At 43.1% G+C, this 23,350-nt stretch overlaps 2 protein-coding genes across 2 annotated transcripts in view; both read left to right on the top strand.

The window, feature by feature from the left end:
- LOC126986000 (clumping factor A-like) overlaps positions 1-20,192 on the top strand; it is a 200,237-nt gene extending 180,045 nt beyond the window's left edge. The window contains exon 7 of the mRNA XM_050841685.1: positions 19,795-20,192. Coding sequence (XP_050697642.1) covers positions 19,795-20,192 — 398 coding nt within the window. The remainder of the gene's footprint in view (positions 1-19,794) is intronic.
- LOC126986089 (piggyBac transposable element-derived protein 4-like) lies at positions 3,597-6,902 on the top strand. Its single transcript, XM_050841799.1, has 3 exons — positions 3,597-5,030; positions 5,257-6,149; positions 6,483-6,902. Exons 1-2 carry the CDS (start codon positions 4,579-4,581, stop codon positions 6,146-6,148), a joined length of 1,344 nt encoding a protein of 447 aa, XP_050697756.1. The 5' UTR covers positions 3,597-4,578; the 3' UTR covers position 6,149; positions 6,483-6,902.
- Positions 20,193-23,350: the final 3,158 nt, after the last annotated feature.

The raw sequence follows: 23,350 nt of genomic DNA, 5'->3' as shown, positions 1-23,350 counted from the left end.
AGTGGGCTCAGTGGTAATTAATCTGAAAGCAAACACGGAAAGGAATCTTAAAAAAAAAAAAAAGATTCGGAGCCCAAATTATGCAGAAGAAATTTTACATTTACTTTCTGTTTACATTACATTCCCAACTTTTTACATATCCCACCTCATGCACTCACTAACTAACGGGGAGCATACGCCGTGGGGTGCGTCGCTGCAATGACACAACCCCTCCAGCCGTCATTTTTAGTGTAGATGTGCCATTTCCCTCTGCCATGGTACCGTGCCAACTGAGTTGAAGTATGCCATCAGTTTTTGTCTCACCTGCACAGCATCCCTGGCTGGTCTTCGGGGCACCGCTTGAAAGTTCTGCAAGACACCAGCAACGCCTCTATGATGACCGCTAGATGTATTTTCATTCCCGTCTGCTGGAGCATAAGCATCCCGTGATGTGACCCTTAAATAATTGTGAAGTGCAACCGAGGCCAAAACTATTTTTGTTACACATTCTGGAGATGTGCGGATTGGCTGCCGGAATATTTGGAATCTGCTGACCAAAATCCCGAAGGCGTTTTCTGACACTCTCCGTGCCCTAGACAGACGGTAGTTGAAAATTCTCTTTTCATCTGGTTGATCTAATCCAGGGTATGGCTTCATGAGGTACGTTTTTAAGGGAAAGGCATCGTCGCCTACAATTACATATGGGGACTCAGTGCTGGAATTAGGTAGAAACTCAGGTGGTGGCAAGCTTACTGAATTATTCTCTAGTCCAGCAGACAAACTGCACCTACTCCAAACTCCTGCGTCACTTCCTCGCCCATTAGTGCCTACATCTATATACAGGAATTTGTAGTCAGAGTCCACCAGAGCCATTAGGATTATACTAAAGTCCCCTTTGTAGTCAAAATACAAAGATCCAGAATTTGCTGGCTTCTGGATCAACACTCTCTTCCCATCCAAAGCACCCACACATAATGGGAAGTTCAGAGGGTGTTGAAACCTGAGCCACTTCCTTCCACTTTTCCTCTGTCCTCGGAACCACCACGTATAAGGGCTGTAGAGCATTGTAGATTGCCTAGCACACCTCAGGGATGATTGATGAAATGAGGTTCTGGCTGACCCGGAACTGGTAGGCAAGGGATGTTGTGACTCTCCTGAAACAAAAAGAAAATATCAAGTGACTTCTGTAAATTTTGTATGTTCTCGTTACATAAAACTAGAATGTATAGTGTGGGGTTTATGGTTTGTATGGGCATGGCCTCTCTGTTCACATCTATTTTGGCTTTGAATATGTAGTGCAGAATTTCTTCACTTCACGGGTCATAGTGCATGGCCAGCTCAAAGGTTCGGGTTTCTAGTTATTTATCTTTTACTGCCCGAGACTTGAAGCCACAACATATATATATATATATATATATATATATATATATATATATATATATATATATATATATATATATATATATATATATATATATATATATATATATATATATATATATATATATATATATATATATATATATATATATATATATATATATATATATATATATATATATATATATATATATATATATATATATATATATATATATATATATATATATATATATATATATATATATATATATATATATATATATATATATATATATATATATATATATATATATATATATATATATATATATATATATATATATATATATATATATTTTTACCTGTAATCATTACTACACTTGCTGGGAAAGGACTTATTTTAAATGACACCTGTATGGGTCCACGTCGCCCCAGAACTCATCTTTGATGCAGTGGAACTAGAGATTGGGTATCAGGGCGACATGTAGGTGTGTTTAAGCCACTTGGTGATGACACAAAGGCAGTGTTTTCTTGGTACAGTGCAGTCAAACTTGAACCACATTTCAGCCCACTCTTACTTACCTGTAGCTAGATATCTCATGGTGATTGCCAATCTCACTTCAGGTGCGACAGCCTTCCATAGCCTTGTGTCTTGCTTCCTAATTGTGGGCTCTATCATTTTAAGAAGCTCTTGAAACTGATGTTTATCTAGCCGCATCCACTGCCTGTAGCCTTGATTGTCTTCCAACGCAAGCTCTTGTAGGAGTCTGCTAGGTACCCCAAGGTTCTCTCTCCTTGCAAGCCACTGCCGTCTCCGCCGTTTCTTCTTCTTGTCTTGAAGATGAAATCGCTCGTATAGCAGTGCTGCGGCGACAATATTACTTTCGAGTTGGAGGGCAGTAGCTGGAACAGGTTGGCCATTGCTGCTGGAGCTGGAGGTAGGATGTAAACAAGCGAGTGTGCTAGCAGGTGTCGGTGGTACCTGAAATCGGAGGTCGGAGGTAGGAGGTCGGAGGAAAAAGTGCCCAGTGTGATAGGCGCTTAACCACTGCAGCTTCATTTTCATCCTGTGTTGCAAGGAGCTCGTCACCCAAAACAGCTTGTGATGCATGTTTAAATGTCAGGAAGATCAGCGGATGCCATTTTGCTGCCAGAACAGCTAGTAAACGTTGTCAGTCACTGGCAGCAAAATGGCGTCCGCTGATCTTCCTGATGACGTTTAAACATGCATCACAAGCTGTTCTGGTCGACGAGCTCCTTGCAACAGAGGATGAAAAGGAAGCTTTGATATCCTGCGTTGAGAGGACTCAGGGCGGTCCGGGCGGCCCGAGTCACTCTCTCAAACGCTGGCAGCTGCCCGCACATGCATGGCGCCTCATCTTGCCTCATCTCCACGGAAGGGGTAAAATGGTGACGGGTGAAGAAAAGTGTATGTATTTTCCCCATATGTGAGTGTAGGAGCAGGTGGGGAAAAATAGTGGTGGGCGGGAAACAATGAATTTTCCCTGTATGTGAGCGCAGGTGGGATAAAATGGCGGCTAGCCAGTACCAAATTGTATTTTCCCCATACGTATTGAGTGAAGAAGTGGGTGTTGACGGTGGCCGAGTGGATAAGGTGGTGAGCGTGGGGTTGGACAGAACAACATCAAAGGGCAGATAATGCCTACCAATGCACTCGGGGTAGAACGAACGAAAAAATCAAAGTGTGGGTGGGGCAAAGTGGCAAGGGCCAGAACCAAATTGTATTTTCTCCATAGGTTTAGTTATTCCTGTGACGCGGTTTCCTATGGCGCGGCCATTGCTCAGAACCAATTAACCGCGCCATACGCGACTCCACTGTATTGCCAAGAAACATCAGAATCTAACTCTTTTAACCCTGTGTGAGTATCGATGTTGTATATTTACAACGCGCCACTTCCTTTAAATGCGTATTTGCGCCTGCGCGCGGGCATTTAAACTGCGTCGGCACCCCACATCTCGCCTGCCGCCTCAGTTTGGTGCCTGCTGTCAAGCTGTGAGGGTCTCTGTGCTACTTCGCCCTCCCTTCATGGTGTATGAGCCACTTGCGTTGCATTTCAGCAACATCATTATACAAGCTGTGACTGTTATGTAAGTACATTTAAATGCGTATTGTTTTGATAATAAAATTCATAACAATAACATTTGTTGGAATAACTTATTGAAATTTTTATGTGGGGTTCGTAAGTGATTGTGCTGACGTATGCCATTTACAGAATTGAGGTATATACCTTATTTTTTTTTTTTTAAGATTTTTTTTTCTAAGACATGCTTTTTGCTTTGTTTTACAGAAATCATGTCGAAGCCAAGTTTGACCGACGAGGAGATAAATGAGTTGTTGGAGTGGGATGACTCGGACGGAAGTGAGTACGGGGAGGATGGGACCGACAACTGGGAGGTTGACGAGGGGGTGGATGAGGTTTACGTGGATGTGGAGGGAGATGAAGATGACCCTACCCCAAGGCCCTCTGAAAAGGGGACCTCGAGGAGTACCTCCCCTCCCCCACCTCCATCAAGCCCTGCAGCCACCCCAGAGGCTTCCCCTTCATCTACAGACATGGTAACACTTTGCACCACACAAGAGGAGGCAGCAGAGGCAGAAATACACGACCTGGCAACTCCACTCTCCACTCTGACCCAGCCAGCCACCTTATCTCGCTCGCCTGACCTCTTATCTTGTGTAAACACAGCAGCCTACCCCACCACTACAGTTTCCACCACAACAACACCTCTCTTGCCTCCTGCCATCATCACAACTCGTAGCAGGACACTGTTCCAGCCCTCTACACCTCTGCCTTCCACCTCTACACCTGCTGATGATCAGCCCACCCCTGCCACCCCTGCCACCCCTGCCACCCCTCACCGACCCAAGCGTGGCCGTGTGTTCTCTCCTCTTCCATCTACGTCTCGTGGGTTGCTGGATGATGATGATGAAGACGTGGATGACCCACAACCACTGCCTTCTGCTGAACTCCTCCCTCAGCAGTGAGATCATCCAAACGGAGGAGGGGGCCCCAGAATCCAGTTGTAGGGCAACCGCTGAGGAGTGTGGGCTCAACACTACGTGGAAGGGACAAGAGGAAAACTGTGTGGAGGCCTGATTCGAAAAGTAACCTTTCCAGGTTGCAGGTGACATACGACACTCCAGGAAAAACCTCCGATGTGTTTGATGGGTTGGAAAACATTGATGAATACTTCCACCAGTTCATCGATGACTACATGCTGGCTATGGTTACATTGCACACTAATGACAGGGTCGCCAATGTTATGAGGGGGAAGTATAAGAATCCTGATTACACCCTGCAGGATCTTGACCTCATGGAGATGAAGGCCTTCTTGGGTATCCTACTCATGACAGGAGCCAGGAAAGATAACAGGACCTCCTCCAATATATTATGGTGCAACGTAGAAGGCATTCCTCTCTACCGGGCCAGCATGTCAGAGAGGAGATTCAGGATCATCTTGTCGGCACTCCGCTTTGATGACGCAACCACCAGGGCACAGAGAGTGAGGACAGACAAGTTGGCACCCATCCGAGAGTTGTGGGAAAAGTTGGTGCAGCACTGCCAAGCCCTCTACACACCTGGGCCCCACATCACCGTGGATGAACAGCTGTTGTCGTTCCGTGGGCGTTGTGGGTTTCGGATGTACATCAAGAATAAACCTGCCAAGTGAGTATAAATAAATAATTGCATAAAAGTTACCTATCCTCAAATATAACATTTCTAATACTTACTTGATGTACTTACCTGAATACTTACCATGAATTGTGTAAACTTGCATACCTTTCTTTTTCTGAAGATTTCTAATATACGTATACTTACTTGATGTACTTACCTGAATACTTACCATGTATTGTGTAAACTTACTTACCATTCTTTTTCTGCTTGTCCTCAGGTACGGTCTGAAGATTGTGATGGCGTGTGATGCAGACTCACACTACATGCTGAACGCCATCCCTTATCTGGGTAAGGGCAGCACGCCATCGGACCGGCTTCAAGGGGAGTACTTCACCACGACGCTCACTGAGGCATACCACTTCACCGGCCGCACTGTCACCACGGATAACTGGTTCACCTCCATTCCTCTGGTGGACAAGCTGCAGGAGAAGGGGCTGCACCTGGTGGGGACGTGCGGGGTGAAGAAGGAACTACCAGCAGAGCTCCTCAAAATGAAGATGGCGAATAAGGAATCTTTGGCAGTCTATAACCATGCCAGAGACCTCACACTTCAGTGCACCCAAGTCAAGCCTACCAAGCGCCTGCAGCTCCTGTCAACCATCCACCACGAACCCACCATCATCGAGGGACACAAGACAGACATCGTAATGTTTTACAACGCGACCAAGGGCGGTGTTGACACATTCGACCAGTTGTGTGCCGCTACAGACACCGCCCGCAAGACCAACAGATGGCCAGTCTGCTTGTTTTATGGGATGATAAACATCGCGCTTGTTAATTCATTCATTGTGTGGCAGGCCAAGCATCCAGACATGAAAATGACCAGGAGGCAGTACACGAAGATTCTGGCAGAGAAGCTGTGCAGGCCATCTGCGGTGCGGCGCCTTGGTATCCCAAGACTGAGCATCAGCCTCCGTAGCCTCATACGTAACACTTTCAATGTCCCACCTGAGGAGAGGCCAGCAACACAGCAAAAGAAAACTGAGAAGAGGCAGCGGTGCTTCCTCTGCCCCACCAGAGAGCAGGGACGAACCCGGGTCTGCTGCAGTGGATGTGGGAAGTCCGTGTGTGCATCCCACTACTCTGTCTTCTGCCCCTCCTGTTGCTAGGGTGAGGAACTATTATGTTTTCCAGTTTTCTTGAGTGTGTTATGCAAGTGTACATTTCATTGGTATCTAATGAGTTATATGGATGTTGTGCATCTCTGAACCCCCCTAAAAAGACCCTGTAACTCGACCCTCTCTAGGAAAATAATTTATTTAGTACCTTATCTTATTTCGATTTCCATGAAACTTCCACAGTAGCTTTGTCAATGATTGGGTAGTATACATAAAAATTTTCATGAAGTTTAAAGCATATTTAGGTACCAAATTTTTTTTTTAAAGAAACAAGAAAAACAGGGTGAGAAAATTTTACTAAAGTTTGACCTGTTCTATTTTTCAGCGTGGATTTTGCAGAGAACAGGTTGTCTCGCGCCCGTCGTGTGGTGGAAAATGCTTTCAGTCTCCTGCAGTCACGATTTAGAGTCTTCGGCACTACCGTGCTACAACGACCTGCAGTTGTCAAAATTGTCACCATGTGTGGGTGTGTGATGCACAACCTGATATTGGACCGCTACTCAAATTTTCATCCCCAAGAAGTCGACTGCGAAGATGGTGACCATAACGTGATTGATGGATCGTGGAGGAACATACCAAATCTGATGCAACGCCTCCAAACTCGACGGGGAACAAATCCAACGAGAGAAGCAAAGGCCGTCCGAGACTACCTGGCTTTGTACTATGCATCAGAAGCAGGCGCAGTTCCCTGGCAAGAAAGGATGGTATATCCAAGAGGACGACCAGCAGACGAACAAAGGATGGAGCAATAATTAAATAAATAAATAAATAATATATATATATATATATATATATATATATATATATATATATATATATATATATATATATATATATATATATATATATATATATATATCTATATATATATATATATATATATATATATAAAAGCTGGGTTAATAAATGTTATCTGTGTATTTGATAATAAAGAAACCGATTAAGCTTCCTTGACTTTGAATTATACCCCAAAATATAAACTATATACATTATAGGAATATCATATTTGGGTGGGAGGGAATGGGAAAGGAAATAAGAGTAAAATAGAATATATGTTAAAAAAAAATTTAAATATGAATTTAATGTTTACAAAAATTATTAACTTATTAAGTAATAGGCAAATCTGGTCGCTTCCCACACCGCCTCCACCCTTACTACCTCCATGAGGCTACGTGTGTGTGTGTGTGTGTGTGTGTGTGTGTGTGTGTGTGTGTGTGTGTGTGTGTGTTACGTGTGTGTGTTCGTGTCACACTAAACACCCACCAATTTATCGGTATTTTTAAATAAGGGAGTAAAGTGGGTAGGAAAAAAAATCAGCTTCGTCCCGGGCCAGAATGAATAAGCTTTTTTACATTGTTTTCAATACCCCGAGTTTAGCGAACTTCGAGTTTGGCGCTATATCTCAAGAAGAAAGCAAGCGCTAAACTCGGGAGAATATATATATATATATATATATATATATATATATATATATATATATATATATATATATATATATATATATATATATATATATATATATATATATATATATATATATATATATATATATATATATATATATATATATATATATATTATGGGGACAGTACCTTTTCCATGTGTGATTCTCTGATTTAATTTTCCAAGTGTTTTACCTTTTACCAGTTATTATTTCAATACCTTATTTATATATTCAGTTATTATTTTCCAAGTTCTTTATTACCAACTCTTCATTATTCCCTTTTATCTGTTATCATTTCAAATCCTCAATTTTCAATCCATTTCTTAACTTCCCAAGTTTTAGTATATTTTTTTTCTCTTTTACCATTTATGTCCCAATTATTTATATTCAGTTTGTAGTTTATAATTTTTTTTTACTGGTAAAAGGAAACATTAAAAAAGTGTTTTTAATGTCTCCTTTTACCAGTTATTATTTTATATCCATACTTATATTATAAATGAAAAGGGAAAAAATATAGTTGTTTTTTTCATATTTATTTCATACATTTTAACATATTTTTATATGCAATACATTTTTATTTTGTTTACATTTACTCGTCGCTATCCTCCGCCTCGTAGCCCTTCGGCGTCTCGATCATGGGGGACATTATGGCCTTTTTCACTTGCGATTTCGTCTTCTGGCCCTGGAGTTTGGTGGTCGTACTTGTGTGCTGCAGGGTCTTGACGGGGGACGGTGAACAGCCGAGTATAGATTCCCACTGTATTGGGGTGGGCACCTGCTGCTGCTGTGGCTGCTGAGGGAACTGTTGCTGTTCTGATTGTTGAGGCTGGTATTGTTGTTGAGGCTGTTGGTACTGTTGTTGTTGAGGCTGTTGGTACTGTTGTTGTTGGTATTGGGGATGTGGCTGCTGGTACTGGGTCTGTTGGTACTGCGGCTGATGATAGACTGGAGGAGGAGGAGGAGGAGCAGGAGCAAGAGTAGGCGGTGCAGGAGGCTGCCACAGGTGCGATGGGCTCGCAACTCCTAGTGGCATGGGCACAGAATCCAGCAACCTCCTCGGGTCTTTAATAGCACTCCTGGCCATCACTGGTTCCTCCATGAGGCTGATCATGTACGCGATCTTGGAGAAGAGTACTCCATGATGCATGGGGGAAACCTTCTTCAGGCGAGTGTACATAAATTCAACAAACTGCCGGATGTCAGCGTCAGGTCCCTCGACTGGTGGTTTTCGTAGCTATCAGCTGTGCACTCTGGAGTAGTTCTTGGATGGCACTGCTCTCCTGGGTAGATTTGGTGGATCGTGGGCTGGATAGTTCCTCCTCCTGCCGTTCCTTCTTCCTCTTCCTCCTGGCAATTGAGTGGGCCGATAGGACAGACTCATGGCTGGAGGAATCTTGATCGTCACCTTGTCTGCCGAAGTCATCACTAGGGTGCGTACTTTCGTGGGCGATGTGACCTGCCAGGAAGCCCCAAACCTCGACGATCTTCTGCTCCCTCTGCGTCCTCGGCCTGGCTGCTGATCCACTCTTGCTCTCCCTCTTCTCGATTTTCCCAAAATCTGTTCTCTTCTTGTCCACCACCTTCTTCACCTGCTGGTGAGAACAGTCCGAGAAAGTTTGGGCCAGGTCCTTCCAGAGGCTCTCCTTCCACGCCGGATTCAGCCACTTCTCGTTCCGCTTATCGTAGAGCTCTGGATGCAACTGGACGTAGTTTGCTATCTCCCTCAGTTGGTCGTCGTTGAAGGGGTAGTCCTGAACGTCTTTCTTGGATGGCCGAGTGCGTTTCCTGGAGAGCCCAGCAACAGGTTGTACCTTCACCACTTCCACATCAGGAACGTCAGTGTCGTCAGGAACCTCAGGAGGAACATCACCAGTTTCTTCCTCCTGCAGACTCGGGGAAGACTCCTGCTGTGGTGCTTGCTGCTTGCCTTTCTTGGGCATCTTGGAAAGGTTGGCTGGAGATGGGAGGGTTCTTCTTCTGTCTGTGTTTGCGAGATAAGTGACCATGTGGCCCACGGGTGCTGTTTATATACCCCTTGGATCAGGTCACGTGAGAGGCAATTATACAGCTCGCCACCACCTCGCGCTAACTTCGTGCCCACCTCGGACTAACATCGCGCCCACCTCGCACTAACCTCGTACCACCCCGCACCACACCTCGTGACACCTCGCGCCCAGGTAGCACGAGCTCGCACCACTGCGCGCCAGGCGCGACGTCGTGCCAATAGGCGCGAGGTGTCTCGAACAGGGTACGAGGTGTCACGAGGTGATGGCACGAGGTGGGGCCGACGTCGCCACTTCGTACCACGTCGGGAAAAAAAATGAAACTGTTTTAATTTTAACGCGATGTCGTGCCACCTGCCTCGACTTCCCCGACTTGGTGGCAAGAGGTCTGCACGAGCTGCCGCGCTGTTGGGCACGAGTTGGCGCGAATTGGGTGCGCACTCACCTCGTGCCACGTCGTGCCCAAAAAGTGCGCGTGTGGCAACCCGCCTTACTCTCTTCCTGTCTTCCTCTTTCTTTCTTTCCTTTCTTACTTGCTTTCTCTTTCTCATTTCATTCTTCCTCTCTCCTTCATTCTTGTTTCTTTCTTTCTCCTTCTCTTTTCTTCCTCTCTTTCTTTCTTTCTTCTTTCCTTTCTTACTTGCTTTCTCTTTCTCATTTCATTCTTCCTCTCTACTTCATTCTTGTTTCTTTCTTTCTCCTTTTTTCTTTCTTTTCCTTTTTTACTTGCTTTCTCTTTCTCCTTTCCTTCTTCCTCTCTCTTTCATTCTTGTTTCTTTCTCCTTCTCTTTTCTTCCTCTCTTTCTTTCTCTTTACTTTCTTTGTTTCTCTTTGTTTCTCTTTCTCCTTTTTCTCTTTCTTTCATTTTTCTTCTTTCTTTCACCCTTTCATTCTTCTTCTTTTATCTTTCAACCTTTTCTCTTTCATTTTTACTTTTTCTTCCTTTCTTTCTTTCCCTTTTTTTCTTCCCTATTTCTCCTTTATTTATTTCATTTTTTTTTCTTTATCTTTCTTTTGTCTTTCTCTCTTTATTTTGCTTGCTTTCTTTCTTTCTCCCATTCTTCTTCTCTTTCTTTTTCTCTTTCTCCTTCCTTCTCTCTTTGTTTCTTTCTCTCTTTATTTCTTTATTTCATTCTTGATTTCTCTTTTTCTCTCTCCCCTTTCTTTCTCTTTCATTCTTCTTCTCTCTTTCTTTATTTCCTTATTTCTTTCTTGCTTTCTCTCTTTCACTTTTTTTTTTCTTCCTTTCAGGATATTTTGAGGAAGGAGGGAGGAGAGGAGGATGGGGAAGGAGGAGGAGGAGGGGAGATCATTATGGAAAGGTTAACTCTCTCTCTCTCTCTCTCTCTCTTCTCTGTGGTCGTGGTCAGTGTGTACCCTTAGGTCCCCCGTATCCCCTTAGGCCCCTCCCCCGGGTTGTGGATGGGTAGGTAGGGAGAGGGTGTTAATCTGATAATAGGTGGTTGAGCGTGACTGCACTCCATGGTAGCTGCCCAAATATAAAAATATCCCTGGACACTCATAGCAGAGAACCTTTGAACAGTCCACAGACGCTCATAGCACTGAAAGGGTTAACAGAAGTGTATGGCGAGTCTTGCATGGATGTCAAAAACTTCCGCAAGTGATGTAGGGCGTTTGCAGTTGGTTGTACTGAAATTCACGACGAAGAAAGAAGCGGGCCACTGTCACGAATGTTGAGCAAATCCTGCGTGAAAATCAGCGGATCACTGGATGATCTCCGGATTTTCGTTCCTTTGGTTTCCCGAAGCACCATTCATAGGGTTTTGACGGAAAAGTTGCAATATTGGAAGGTGTGCGCAAGATGGGTCCCGTGAATGCTCACAGAAGACCACCAACGGCAACGAGTTGACTCTTCCCGTGAATTTCTTCGCCGTTATGCAGATGAAAATGGCAGCTTTTTGGATTCAATTGTCACGGGTGACGAAACCTGGGCATTCCACTTCACATCTGAAACTAAACAACAGTCACGTGAGTGGCGGCATTCCTCTTCCCCTAAGCCACGAAAATTAAAACAAACATAGTCTGCCGGTAAAGTCATGGCAACTGTATTTTGGGATCATAAGGGGGTATTGTTGGTCGACTTCATGGCTTGGGGACCACAATAAATGCTGACAAATACTGTGAGACACTGAAAAAGCACAGACGGGCGATTCAGAACCAGAGAAGAGGAATGTTGAGCATAGGCGTAAGCATTCTCCACGACAACGCTCACCCCCACGTCGCCCGTCGATCTCCTGCAACAGTTTGGATGGGACGTCATCACCCACCCACCTTTTAGTCCGGACTTGGCACCCAGTGACTACCACCTGTTCCCTAAGTTGAAAGAACATTTGGCTGGAACACGCTTCAGCAACGACGATGAGGTGAAAGATGAGGTTCAACGCTTCCTCAATGACATGGCGGCGAGCTGGTATGACATGGGCATACAAAAACTGCCACAACGCCTATAAAAATGCATCGACCGAAATGGCGACTAGGTAGAAAAACAGATAAATGTTCAAACTTTAAAATGATGTACATAAACATTATTGACAATAAACATTTCTGTGATTTCTGAATATTTTGGAGACCTCATTTTGAGATTACCCTCATATATATATATATATATATATATATATATATATATATATATATATATATATATATATATATATATATATATATATATATATATACACACACATACAGTGGAACCTCGGAATACGAGTAACTTAGTGTACGAGTAAATTAGAATACGAGCATTTCAACTCGTAAAAAATCAATTTAGAGTACGAGCGATAAACTAGAATACGAGCAAATGTGAGGAAATGGCAAGCATCCGCCTGTGACTGTTTTGAAAATCCCGCACGGCGACTGCAATCTCATGGCAGCCGCCCAAGTTATTGGTCGGCCGAGCACATGTACACAGTCAGTGTTTGTCTGAGGTTGGGCGAGTGAACTGACGTGCTTTCTGATCACTTCTTTGAGTATTTTCACCCACATAACACACAATGGCGCCCAAGAGGAAGACAGGTGCCACTGAAGGCAGTGAGAGAAGGAAAAAAGGATCAATAACAATAGAAGATAAGAAAGAGATCATTGAAAAATCTGAAAGGGGTGTTCGTGTGTCTCAGCTTGCTACGCGGTACGGTCGTTCTACATCCACAATTTGCACCATTTTGAAGAAAAGGGAAGAAATTAAGAAGCTTGATGTTGCGAAAGGAGTGAAAACTATGCATTCTACCAAACAAAGGCCCAAGCTATTGGAAGATGTTGAGAAACTGATGTTGCTGTGGATTAATGACAAGCAGTTAGCAGGTGACTCCTTATTAATGTATACGAAGTTGTATTGTTTGTGTAATTCTAAAAAAATATACCTATATATTTAATTTTTTTCAAAATTTTTTGGGCCTGGAACGAATTAAGTGGAACTCCATTAATTTCAATAGGAAAAGTCGTTTTAGAATACGAGTAAATTGGTTTACGAGCTCGGTCTTGGAACGAATTAAACTCGTATTCCAAGGTACCACTGTATATATATATATATATATATATATATATATATATATATATATATATATATATATATATATATATATATATATATATATATATATACTGTTTAGCCTTGCTAACTCGGTCTAATAGGGAGAAAGGTTGGTCCGACAAACGCGAATGTCCGACATAGACGGATTTACTTGGCCACCCATCCGGGCGGCCAAGCGCATCCGTGCAGACAGCTGAACAGCTGACGGGCGGCTGATGACGGTGATGGTTATGATGAGTGTCGGCGGCGGGGCCCCTGCATCGGCGCCACATTTGTTGTGAGTTTGGGCTTCTCAATTTGCCAATTCCCATCCTCCACATGTTGCACGGGACTCCTTTCCTTTCTTCCATCTCTTCTTTTTGAGGAAGAAGAGATGGAAGAAGGGAGGGGGGTCCCATGCAACATGTGGCAAACAAGAGTTGGCAAATTGAGGAGCCCGGGCCCGCGGTGGGCACAGCCACACTGCCCACACACACGTGGGTCCCAATGAAAATGCCGCCTGGGCGGCGCCGATGCGGGAGTGACCTTCCTCTTCACCTCACTTGGTCTTGAAGCTCTTGAGGACAGGTTGGGGATAATATTCAGGAGGTATGGGCTCTCTCTACCGCCGTTAATACTCACGTTTTCTGCATTATTTCTGTATCAGTATATAGTGTAGACCCTGTTCACTTCCGGAAACCATAAAAAATAAAAAATAAAAATACAAAAAAAAAAAATTATTCCTGGACCCCGAGAGACATACACCCTCCCTTTATCACATACCGCGCATGACTGATTGTCGCAGAAGCAGTGCCACGGCCTCGGGCTGGTTTGCCGTTAAGCAGTACGTAAGTAGGATAGGTTAGGTTAGGATAGGTTAGGTTAGGATAGGTTAGGTTAGGTTAGGTTAGGATAGGTTAGGTTAGGTTAGGTTAGGTTAGGATAGGTTAGGTTAGGATAGGTTAGGTTAGGATAGGTTAGGTTAGGTTTGGTTAGGTTAGGCACAAACTAGTTTTTTCTGGGTAATTTGTGGTGTTTTTTTCATGTGGAGATGGTTTTTTTCCGGAAATATTAGGATTGTGACTTGATCAAGAAAATTGAAATAGCCCCTTTCCTAATAGTTTCCGGAAAAAAAGACTATCTCCACTTGAAAAAGCACCACATTTTACCTAGAAAAAAATACTTTGTGCCTGGAAATTCGAGAGCCCACATCTCCTGAATTATTACCCAGGTTGGCACAAAAAGTCACACGTGTCAGTCACAATCTGACTTAAAAATAGTAGAAATAACAGCAGCAACCACGTGGTGCTTGCGACACTGCTATGTAAACAACACAGACCGACGGCCACCTGTCGGTCAATGTCTGTACTGCCGGGCGCATCCACAACTCGGACTTTAGTCCCTGGGTCGGTCAAAGTCCAAGGTGAAATAAGAGGTTCAACGCTTCCTCAACAACGTGGCAGCGAGCAGGTATGACATAGGCATACAAAAACTACCACAGTGCCTACAAAAATGCATCGACCGAAATGGCGATTATGTAGAAAAATAGGTAAATGTTTAAAATTTAAAATGATGTAAACATTATTGACAATAAACTAGGCTCTGTTTTTCCCTACATTTCTCGTGTTTAAGTTACTATTGCCGATCTCCTGGTGGTCTTAATTGTCTGATGTGATAGTTGTGTTATTTAATGCCCTGACCCGCCCAGTAAGCAAGAGTGAGTGTGTAAAGGTCGGGTCACACGAGCGTTTATTTCAGGGTTGGTGTTGCGAGAAATAACTCCTCGTACATACTGATTATGTACAGCTTCTGAGATCATAATTAGCATATTATTCTAACAATTACTCGTAGGTTATGACAGACAACTAGGCAAGACACAATTCACGCGGTTCTGGTGACACGCGCCATGCAGCTGTTTGTTGTATGGGTGTGGTTTGTAAACAATGCAAATGGCGGCCGGGTGTGAAATAACTCCTCGTACAAGACTAATGATGTACAGTTTCTGATATCATATTTACCCCATTATTCTAACTAATATTAATAATTGACAATGAAAACATGGATATTTTTTTCAAATGTGATTTTTTTATGTAGCTTGTACTGCTCCTTAATCATGCAATCTTAAGCCTGCTGTGACATCAAGATCAAGATCATACAAATGGCGCCCGACGGGAAAACGGGATAACAGCAAGGCATGGGCGATCCTCCAACGATCTCATTTTTGTATAGTAGTTATTAGATCGCCCTGTATTCTATGGTAACATATTATAAGACAGCCATGGACTATGAAGGATCATTAACAATAACAAAGGTAAGTTTGCCGTTGTTATTGGATAAGACGAAAAACAGACCCTTAGGAACACTCCAAAGAAGAAAAAAATCATAAACAATTTGTACATTCGGCGTATAACACGCAGGGCTAAACTGTCAGGCATTTTTTATGTGAAAAAGGTGCGCGTTATACGCAGGAGAATACTATTCACCAGAGCTGGGCGCGTTACTGGATATCGGGTAGTCCGGTACCGCTCCTCCGCACCTCGAAACACATATAGTCCGTACCTGTACTTCCGCGCCTAAAATTTTTTCACTCGTTCCGGTACCGCACCTCCGCACCTCCGGTACTGTACCCAAAACTATTAAAGCGCGCCTGAAAAATCTAGTCCGTACCTTAAAAAAAAGAAATACAAGGCAAGGTCATCAGTTACTCATGCAAGAGCGTACGTCATCAGTGACGTCACCGTCATACCTTGTGCTTTTAAATTTAAATCTTGTCTAAATTTAAATTATCATGTTTTAAATCTGTGAGACTGTTGCCATACCTTCACCATACGCCAGTTCACTGCTCTGATAATGATAGCTATGAAGTCCTTTTTCTTCCAATATAAAGGTTGATACGCAGTAATTAAAAGTGGTAATCTAAGCGACATTGTTTTAATAATGTGACCGTTTCTTTCATTCCCAGTTTTGTACAATATGGCAACAGGACACGTGTGTCTCGACGTAAGGAAACCAACACCTTGGGTTCTTGCTATCCGTGCACGTGGTGTTGTCATTGATGACGCACTTCCTTTAAGACGGACGACAAACGGTATATTTTGAACCGGGCCGTAAATCTGAATGAGTGACGTCACTCAAGTGGCGGGAAAACATGCCCTGCAGCACAGACCGCGTAAACGACCGGAAGTATTACTGCAGAGCGCGGACTGTTTGTCGTTTTCATTTTTTTTATCCTTGAAAACCTCAGGTGCGGAGGTACGGACTTAAAATACTGCCGTTCCGCACCTGTTACTTCCGCACTTTTGAAAAACTTTCCGCACTTCGGACCTCCGCACCTCGTTTAAAGGTCCGCAGGTCCGGAGGAGCGGAGGTGCGGACAGAGGTACGGAAGTGCCCAGCTCTGCTATTCACTTCATTCAGTGGAGAGAGAGAAAGAGAGAGAATATCCATATCACCGAGATATCCACTCAAGCACTCAGTCTCAGCCTCTCTCCTCTGAGAAAGAAATGAGGGACACCATGAGCGACTGGCTAGTATTGGTACCGGTACCAAGCAGTCTGGTACCGGTACCATACTGTATATCTGGTACCGTTAGTACTGTTACTGGTACCGTTACCTGCCCACCCCTATTGTTGAGTGTATTGTTGTTCAAGTGGCGCGCGGAAAGAACTGAGCTCAGCTGTGTGGCCGCGGCGCCGTGTGAGTCCAGTTGCGTGAGGCTTTTTTTTTTTTTTTTTTTTTTTTTTTTACGTCGTTGCCTGTTGCGCCGGTAGGCATCTTCCTGGTGGGGCCTGATGGTCGGCCCAAGGCTTCTTCCAGGTGGGGCCTGATGGTCGGCCCAGCCCGTTCTGGGGCAGGCGAGTGTTTATAGTGGCGCAATCTATGGTGGCCACTCCAAAAAATATCACGTATAAGTGGAAAGAACGTGTAAATTAAACATATATATATATATATATATCTATATATATATATATATATATATATATATATATATATATATATATATAGATATATATATATATATTATATATATATATATATATACAGGTAACTCGATTTACGCGAGTTTGGTTTACACGTTTTTGAAATAGTGCAGGGTCCAAAATCCAATTAAAGGTTTAATTTACACGTTTTTTGTCACTTATACGTGATATTTTATGGATTGGCCACCAGATGTCTCACGCAACTGGACTCACACGCCGTCGCGGCCACACAGCTGAGCTCAGTTCTTCCCGCGCGCCACTTGAACAACAATATAGTACCCACGCTGCCACGCTACTCAACAATAGGGGTGGGCAGGTACCGGTACCAGTACCGATACTAGACTGCTCCTTACCGGTACCAATACTAGCCAGCCGCTCATGTGTCCCTCATTTCTTCCTCACACGAGTGAGGCTGAAACTGAGTGCCTGAGTGGATATCTCGGTGATATGGATATTCTCTCTCTCTCTCTCTCTCTCTCTCTCTCTCTCTCTCTCTCTCTCTCTCTCTCTCTCTCTCTCTCCACTGAATGAAGTGAATAAGCATATTATTCCCACCATCACTCGTAGGTTATGACAGACAACTAGGCAAGACAATTCACACGGTTCTGGTGACACGCGGCATGCAGCTGTTTGTTGTATGGGTGTGGTTGTGTGGTTTGTTAACAATGCAAATGGCGGCCGGGCTGGTATTGCGCGAAATAACTCCTCGTACAAGACTCATGATGTACAGTTTCTGATATCATATTTACCCCATTATTCTCACTAATATTAATAATTAATAATGAACGCTTGGATATTTTTTTCCAATATGATTTTTTATGTAGCTTACAATCTTAAGCCACCTGTGACATCAAGATCAAGTTCATACAAATGGCGCCCGACAGAAAAACGGGATAACAGCAAGGCATGGGCGATCCTCCACCGATTTCATTTTTGTATAGTAGTTATTAGATCACCCTGTATTCTATGGTAACATATTATAAGACAACTACGGACTATGAAGGATTATAAACAATAATATAGGTAAGTTTGCCGTTGTTGTTGGATAAGATGAAAAACAGACCCTCATAAACTCCCCAAAGAAGAAAAAAATGATTAAATTTTTACATTCGATGTATAACACGCAGGGCTAAACTTTCAGGCACTTTTTATGTGAAAAAGGTGCGCGCTATACGCTGGAAAATATGGTATTTATTTTTTGACAGCAACCTACTGCTTGTTTGATTTACATTGTTTTTGATTTACGCGACCTCTTCAAGGACGCAATACTCGCTTAAATCGAGAGTTACCTGTACATATATATATATATATATATATATATATATATATATATATATATATATATATATATATATATATATATATATATATAGTCGTCCCTCAAATAGTATGGTTTCCAATAGTACGGTTTTGGTTTTATATGGATTGTCATAGAAGATATATTGGGGGGATTTTGAAATTTTCTGCTCGTTGCACCAATCAGCCATGGCGTGAGTGGCAACACTGTTCTACCAGACTGCCACCCATACACATCCCCTCAGTCCATGTGTGTGCACAACATCAGGAACACTGTTTTGCCAGACTGAAACCTATGCGCTTTCCCTAAGTCCGTGTGTGTGCACAACCTCAGCTACGCTTCTCCATTACCACATAACATGAACATGGGGCTCAAGAGACAAGCCAAAACATCCACTGAACGCACTCCAAAGCATTTGAGAAAGGTATTCACCTTGCAGAAGAATTCAGATTTAGAAGAAGTTAAGTTTTGGTACGAGTTACGTTGCGGTGGGGAGAGCTTACCGCGTGAATCAGGGTCCCGCCTGGCTCAGCTTCAACTGGCTGAGCAAAGTTGCCAGTTAAGCATTTTCTGGGCAATGGAGCCATCCTGGCAGCGCTGCCTTCCACATTGTCAGGAAGCGAGCCGTGTCATACACTCACAATCTCTTTTACTCTACCAGTTTCTATTGCTCTCAACCTCATACTTGAAATAAGATATGAAACATTAATTGTGGAGATTGACTCCGCGCCTCCAAAATACGACATTACACCTCCATATTATATAGTTAAGGGACGCATATTTAAACTACTACAACCAAATTTTAAATATCCTGACCACTAACGGGGGGGGGGGCTTCTCCCCCGTCAACCCCCCCCCAGCGTGGTAACACTACACTGTGACTGCAGCAGAAAATGCATAACTGGCAACTTGGGCCCATGGGTAACAGCTGAGCCAGGCAGGACTTGGATTCCGTAGGAGTGCCCAGGAGTATTTCTAGGGGGGGCACTAATTATATGCAGATTTTCAAATAGTACGGGGATCCTGGGTCTCTAACCCCCATACTATCTGAGGGACGACTATATATATATATATATATATATATATATATATATATATATATATATATATATATATATATATATATATATATATATAGATAGATAGATAGATAGATAGATAGATAGATAGATAGATAGATGAAGTTCAGGGAGAATGTGGAGATTTTTATTTATTTCTTTTAAATATATCTTGCCAAATTATAGGTGTGTCTTATACTCCAGTGCGTCTTGTATGGCGGAAATACAGTATGTTTTTATGAATTGTTACTAATCTAAACTAGATGTATAGTAGATGTTTGATTTACCTACTTCATGAATCGCCATGACACCAATTTCTCCCTTCTCAGGTACTGCTGCTGCTAGCAATGATGCCCCAGGTCCTTCAGGTTACAGGCCCGCACCCCGCCAACGTCCTCTTAACCTGGATAAATATTTGAATCTACTGTTTCCTACGGACGACAACGACAATGACGTCTACGACTCTGTATTTGATCTTGACAGTGACAGCGACACGGACAGTGAAAGTGACAGTGACAGTAACAGTGAACTGAGTGAAGGTGAGGACGACCACCTGAACAGAGAGGTGCCATTGCTTGAGACCCCAGACTTTTCATTTGCCTGGTCAGAAGGGTCAGACTTCGTACCAGACCTGCACGAGTTTTGCTCTGACAGGAGTGGGTTGACGAAAGACTGGCCTTGCAACGACCAGGCAAATGAGAGTGACTTTCCGCGCCTTCTTGGATGACGAGGTGATGTCATTTGTTGCTGATCAGACCAACGACCATTATCGTTCGGTGTGTGATGAAATGAATGACCTTCCACCCAAGTCCAGGGCACGGAAATGGGAGGATACAACGGGAAGGGAGATGATCGTCTTTATCGCCCTGGTCCTGCTGATGCCTCTCTGTAAGAAGCGTTTTGTGCAGGATTACTGGCGTAGTGACAGTCTTTGCCACCCTCTGTACGGGAAGTATATGACTCGTGACAGATTTTTGCTGTTGCTTGGTTTTCTGAACTTTTGCAACAGGGAAAATTCAAACGACAATGGCCCGCTTTGGAAAGTGAGGGAAATAATTTCAATGATCGTTACACGGTACAAGAAATATTTCCATCCCTTTCAAAAGCTGGTCATTGACGAGTCACTTGTCTTTCACCAGGGTTGCCTCTCCATCAAACAGTACACTCCAACAAAAAGACATTCCTCTGGCATTAAACTTTTTGTTCTTTGTGACTGTAATACAGGAATTGTGCTTGACGTGATTCCGTATGCAGGGGGAAAGACTGATATAACAACTGTCAATAAGAAAGACCCTTTGGGAAAGTCTGGTGCCATCATCAGAAAGGTGATGGCACCATACCTTGAGGGTCATATTCTTTATACTAACAATTGGTATACCAGTCCTGCTCTGTGTCAGTTCCTGCATGACAACAACACAGGCTCATGTGGACCTGTACGAAGGAACAAAAAGTTTATGCCAAAGTTCACCGGACCAAAGACCATCGTTGACGACCCCAGCAGACCAACCAACGATAACACGGCTTACTCCCAAGGCAGGAATGGCAGAAAGAAGGACCTGTTCGTTCAGAAAGAAAAGGCTGGCAAGATACTAGCACTGAAATGGAGCGACAGACATGACGTCCACCTTCTCTCCACCGTCCACACGGGAGCAATGGTGCACACTGGCAAACGCCACTTGGGAACGAGGAGGGAAATATTGGAGCCAGATATAGTTTACGACTGCACCATGAACATGAGGCTGGTGGACAAGTGTGACAGCCAGATCTCCAGCACTGAGTGTATGAGAAGGTCTAGATGGGAGGTCAGGCTGTTCTTCCATCTGATAGACAAGACCATGCTCAATGCCTTCAACATGTGGCTTGTCACACATGAGGCAACCCCAACCAAGAAGTTTAAGCTGCATCGCTTCATATACAACGCAGCGATGCAGCTCCTAGAAAAGTATGGCGAGCTAACCCCAACCATTACGGGTCATCGTCCAGTTGACCTGCCATACCGCCTGCAACCCTCAAACCGCCACTACCCTGTTCACACCGAGATGGTTGGCGGGAAGAGGGTAAGCAGGCAATGTTATGTGTAAACACACAAGCAGACGCCCACAGAGACGCACAAGAATCACCATCCAATGCAATGAATGCAATGTTGCCTTGTGTGTGGGAGACTGCTTTCATGACTTCCACAACCTGAAAAACTTCTAGGATTTGTTCTACAATGTGTGTGTTTGTGTGTGTGTGTATTTACCTAGTTGTAATTTTACAAGGCCTGGGCTTATGCTCGTGTGGTCCCGCCTCCATATCTGTACTTGTCCAGTTTTCCTTAAAGTTATGCACACTCTTCGCCGATACTACATCCTCACTTAGTCTGTTCCAAACCTCTATATTTCTTTGTCTCTCAAGCATCTTCCTTTCCTCAATTTTTTACTGTGATCTCGTGTGTTGCTGGTGTTTCTTCCTTCTCTTAGTAGTAACTCCTCATTGTCTACTTCCATTTTCATCAATTATTTTTAAATTTGTGTTAGGTCTCCCCTTTCTCTTCTTTGTTCCAGTGTTAGCAGGTCCATTTCCTTTAGCCTTTTTTTATATGACAATCCCTCCAGATTTAGAACCATTTTCATTGCCATCCTTTGTATTCTTTCTAGTTTTTTCATGTGTTTCTTCTTATGGGGAGACCACACAATTTCTGCATATTCCAATTTTGGTCTAATCATAGTGGTTATCATCTTTGTCATCATATCCTTATCCATGTCGTGGAATGCTAATCCTATATTTCTTACCACTCTATATGTATCACCAAATATCCTATTAACATGACTCAGACTGTGTGTGTGTGTGTGTGTGTGTGTGTGTGTGTGTGTGTGTGTGGTCCACAGCATTCTCTCTCTCTCTCTCTCTCTCTCTCTCTCTCTCTCTCTCTCTCTCTCTCTCTCTCTCTCTCTCTCTCTCTCTCTCTCTCTCTCTCTCTCTCTCTCTCTCTCTCTCTCTCTCTCTCGGCAATTATTGTATAATATTTTAATCTTTATATTCACAAGGCTGACATTTGCTGAAAAAACATAATTTATTTTTTTATTTTTATTTTTTTTATTTCGATGTAAACACTAGTCTATTCAATAAACTTTTATCATGTATTATTTGTTATTTTTTCATTAATCCAAAAGGAAGACATTCACCAATAAACTGTCTATTTAGATTTATTGTAATATATATATATATATATATATATATATATATATATATATATATATATATATATATATATATATATATATATATATATATATATATATATATATCCCTTAAACGGGAACGTGACTCAGGTGGAGTCACGACTTTCTGGTTTTGAAAGGCGCGCTATTTTTTCACTCGCGCCTTGCTACAAAGCTTGTGTGGGAGAGTCGATCGTCAGTGTGTCATCAGACCTTGAGGGAGACAGATGCGCTCCGCGCTGGAGTTGCTCCTTCTATCCTAAGTAAGGGCTGTGACGCCAGCTGGACCCACGCCGTCTGTTTGTGAGAATTTTTTTAGGGAGAACATAGGGGGGGACAACATTGTTTATAGGCCTGTATATGTGATATACAGGGCCTTAGTACCTGTACCTCATGCTAAATATGTTCTGTGGGATTTGATAAGAGTCCTGCTATAGTTATTCTCTTGTTCTACATGCGTGTAATAGTTATTACTATTTTTTTCTTGTGGTATCTTTCACAGGTAAAGTTGACATGGCGCATCTCTGCGGATTGTCTGATAAAAGTTTACAGCAGCTGTTGGCCGAGACTACCATAGATCTGATTGGTGATATAACAATCACTGAAGTCTGTGAGCCAGCCACAGCTGATCCTCATGGCGGTGATGGCGCCCCACCACCCCAGTCACCCTCAGCCAGCCATG

The sequence above is a fragment of the Eriocheir sinensis genome, chromosome 61, assembly GCF_024679095.1.
Source record: "Eriocheir sinensis breed Jianghai 21 chromosome 61, ASM2467909v1, whole genome shotgun sequence".
Taxonomy (NCBI): domain Eukaryota; kingdom Metazoa; phylum Arthropoda; class Malacostraca; order Decapoda; family Varunidae; genus Eriocheir; species Eriocheir sinensis.
The sequence above is the reverse complement of the archived record's forward strand: the minus strand, read 5'-3'. Positions and strand labels throughout refer to the sequence as shown.

Bases quoted from the DNA above. Each gene is read 5' to 3' on its own strand.
- LOC126986089 (XM_050841799.1), top strand. From the start codon at position 4,579: ATGCTGGCTATGGTTACATTGCACACTAATGACAGGGTCGCCAATGTT. The intron at 5,031-5,256 runs GTGAGTATAAAT...GCTTGTCCTCAG, and splicing joins ATCAAGAATAAACCTGCCAA to GTACGGTCTGAAGATTGTGA.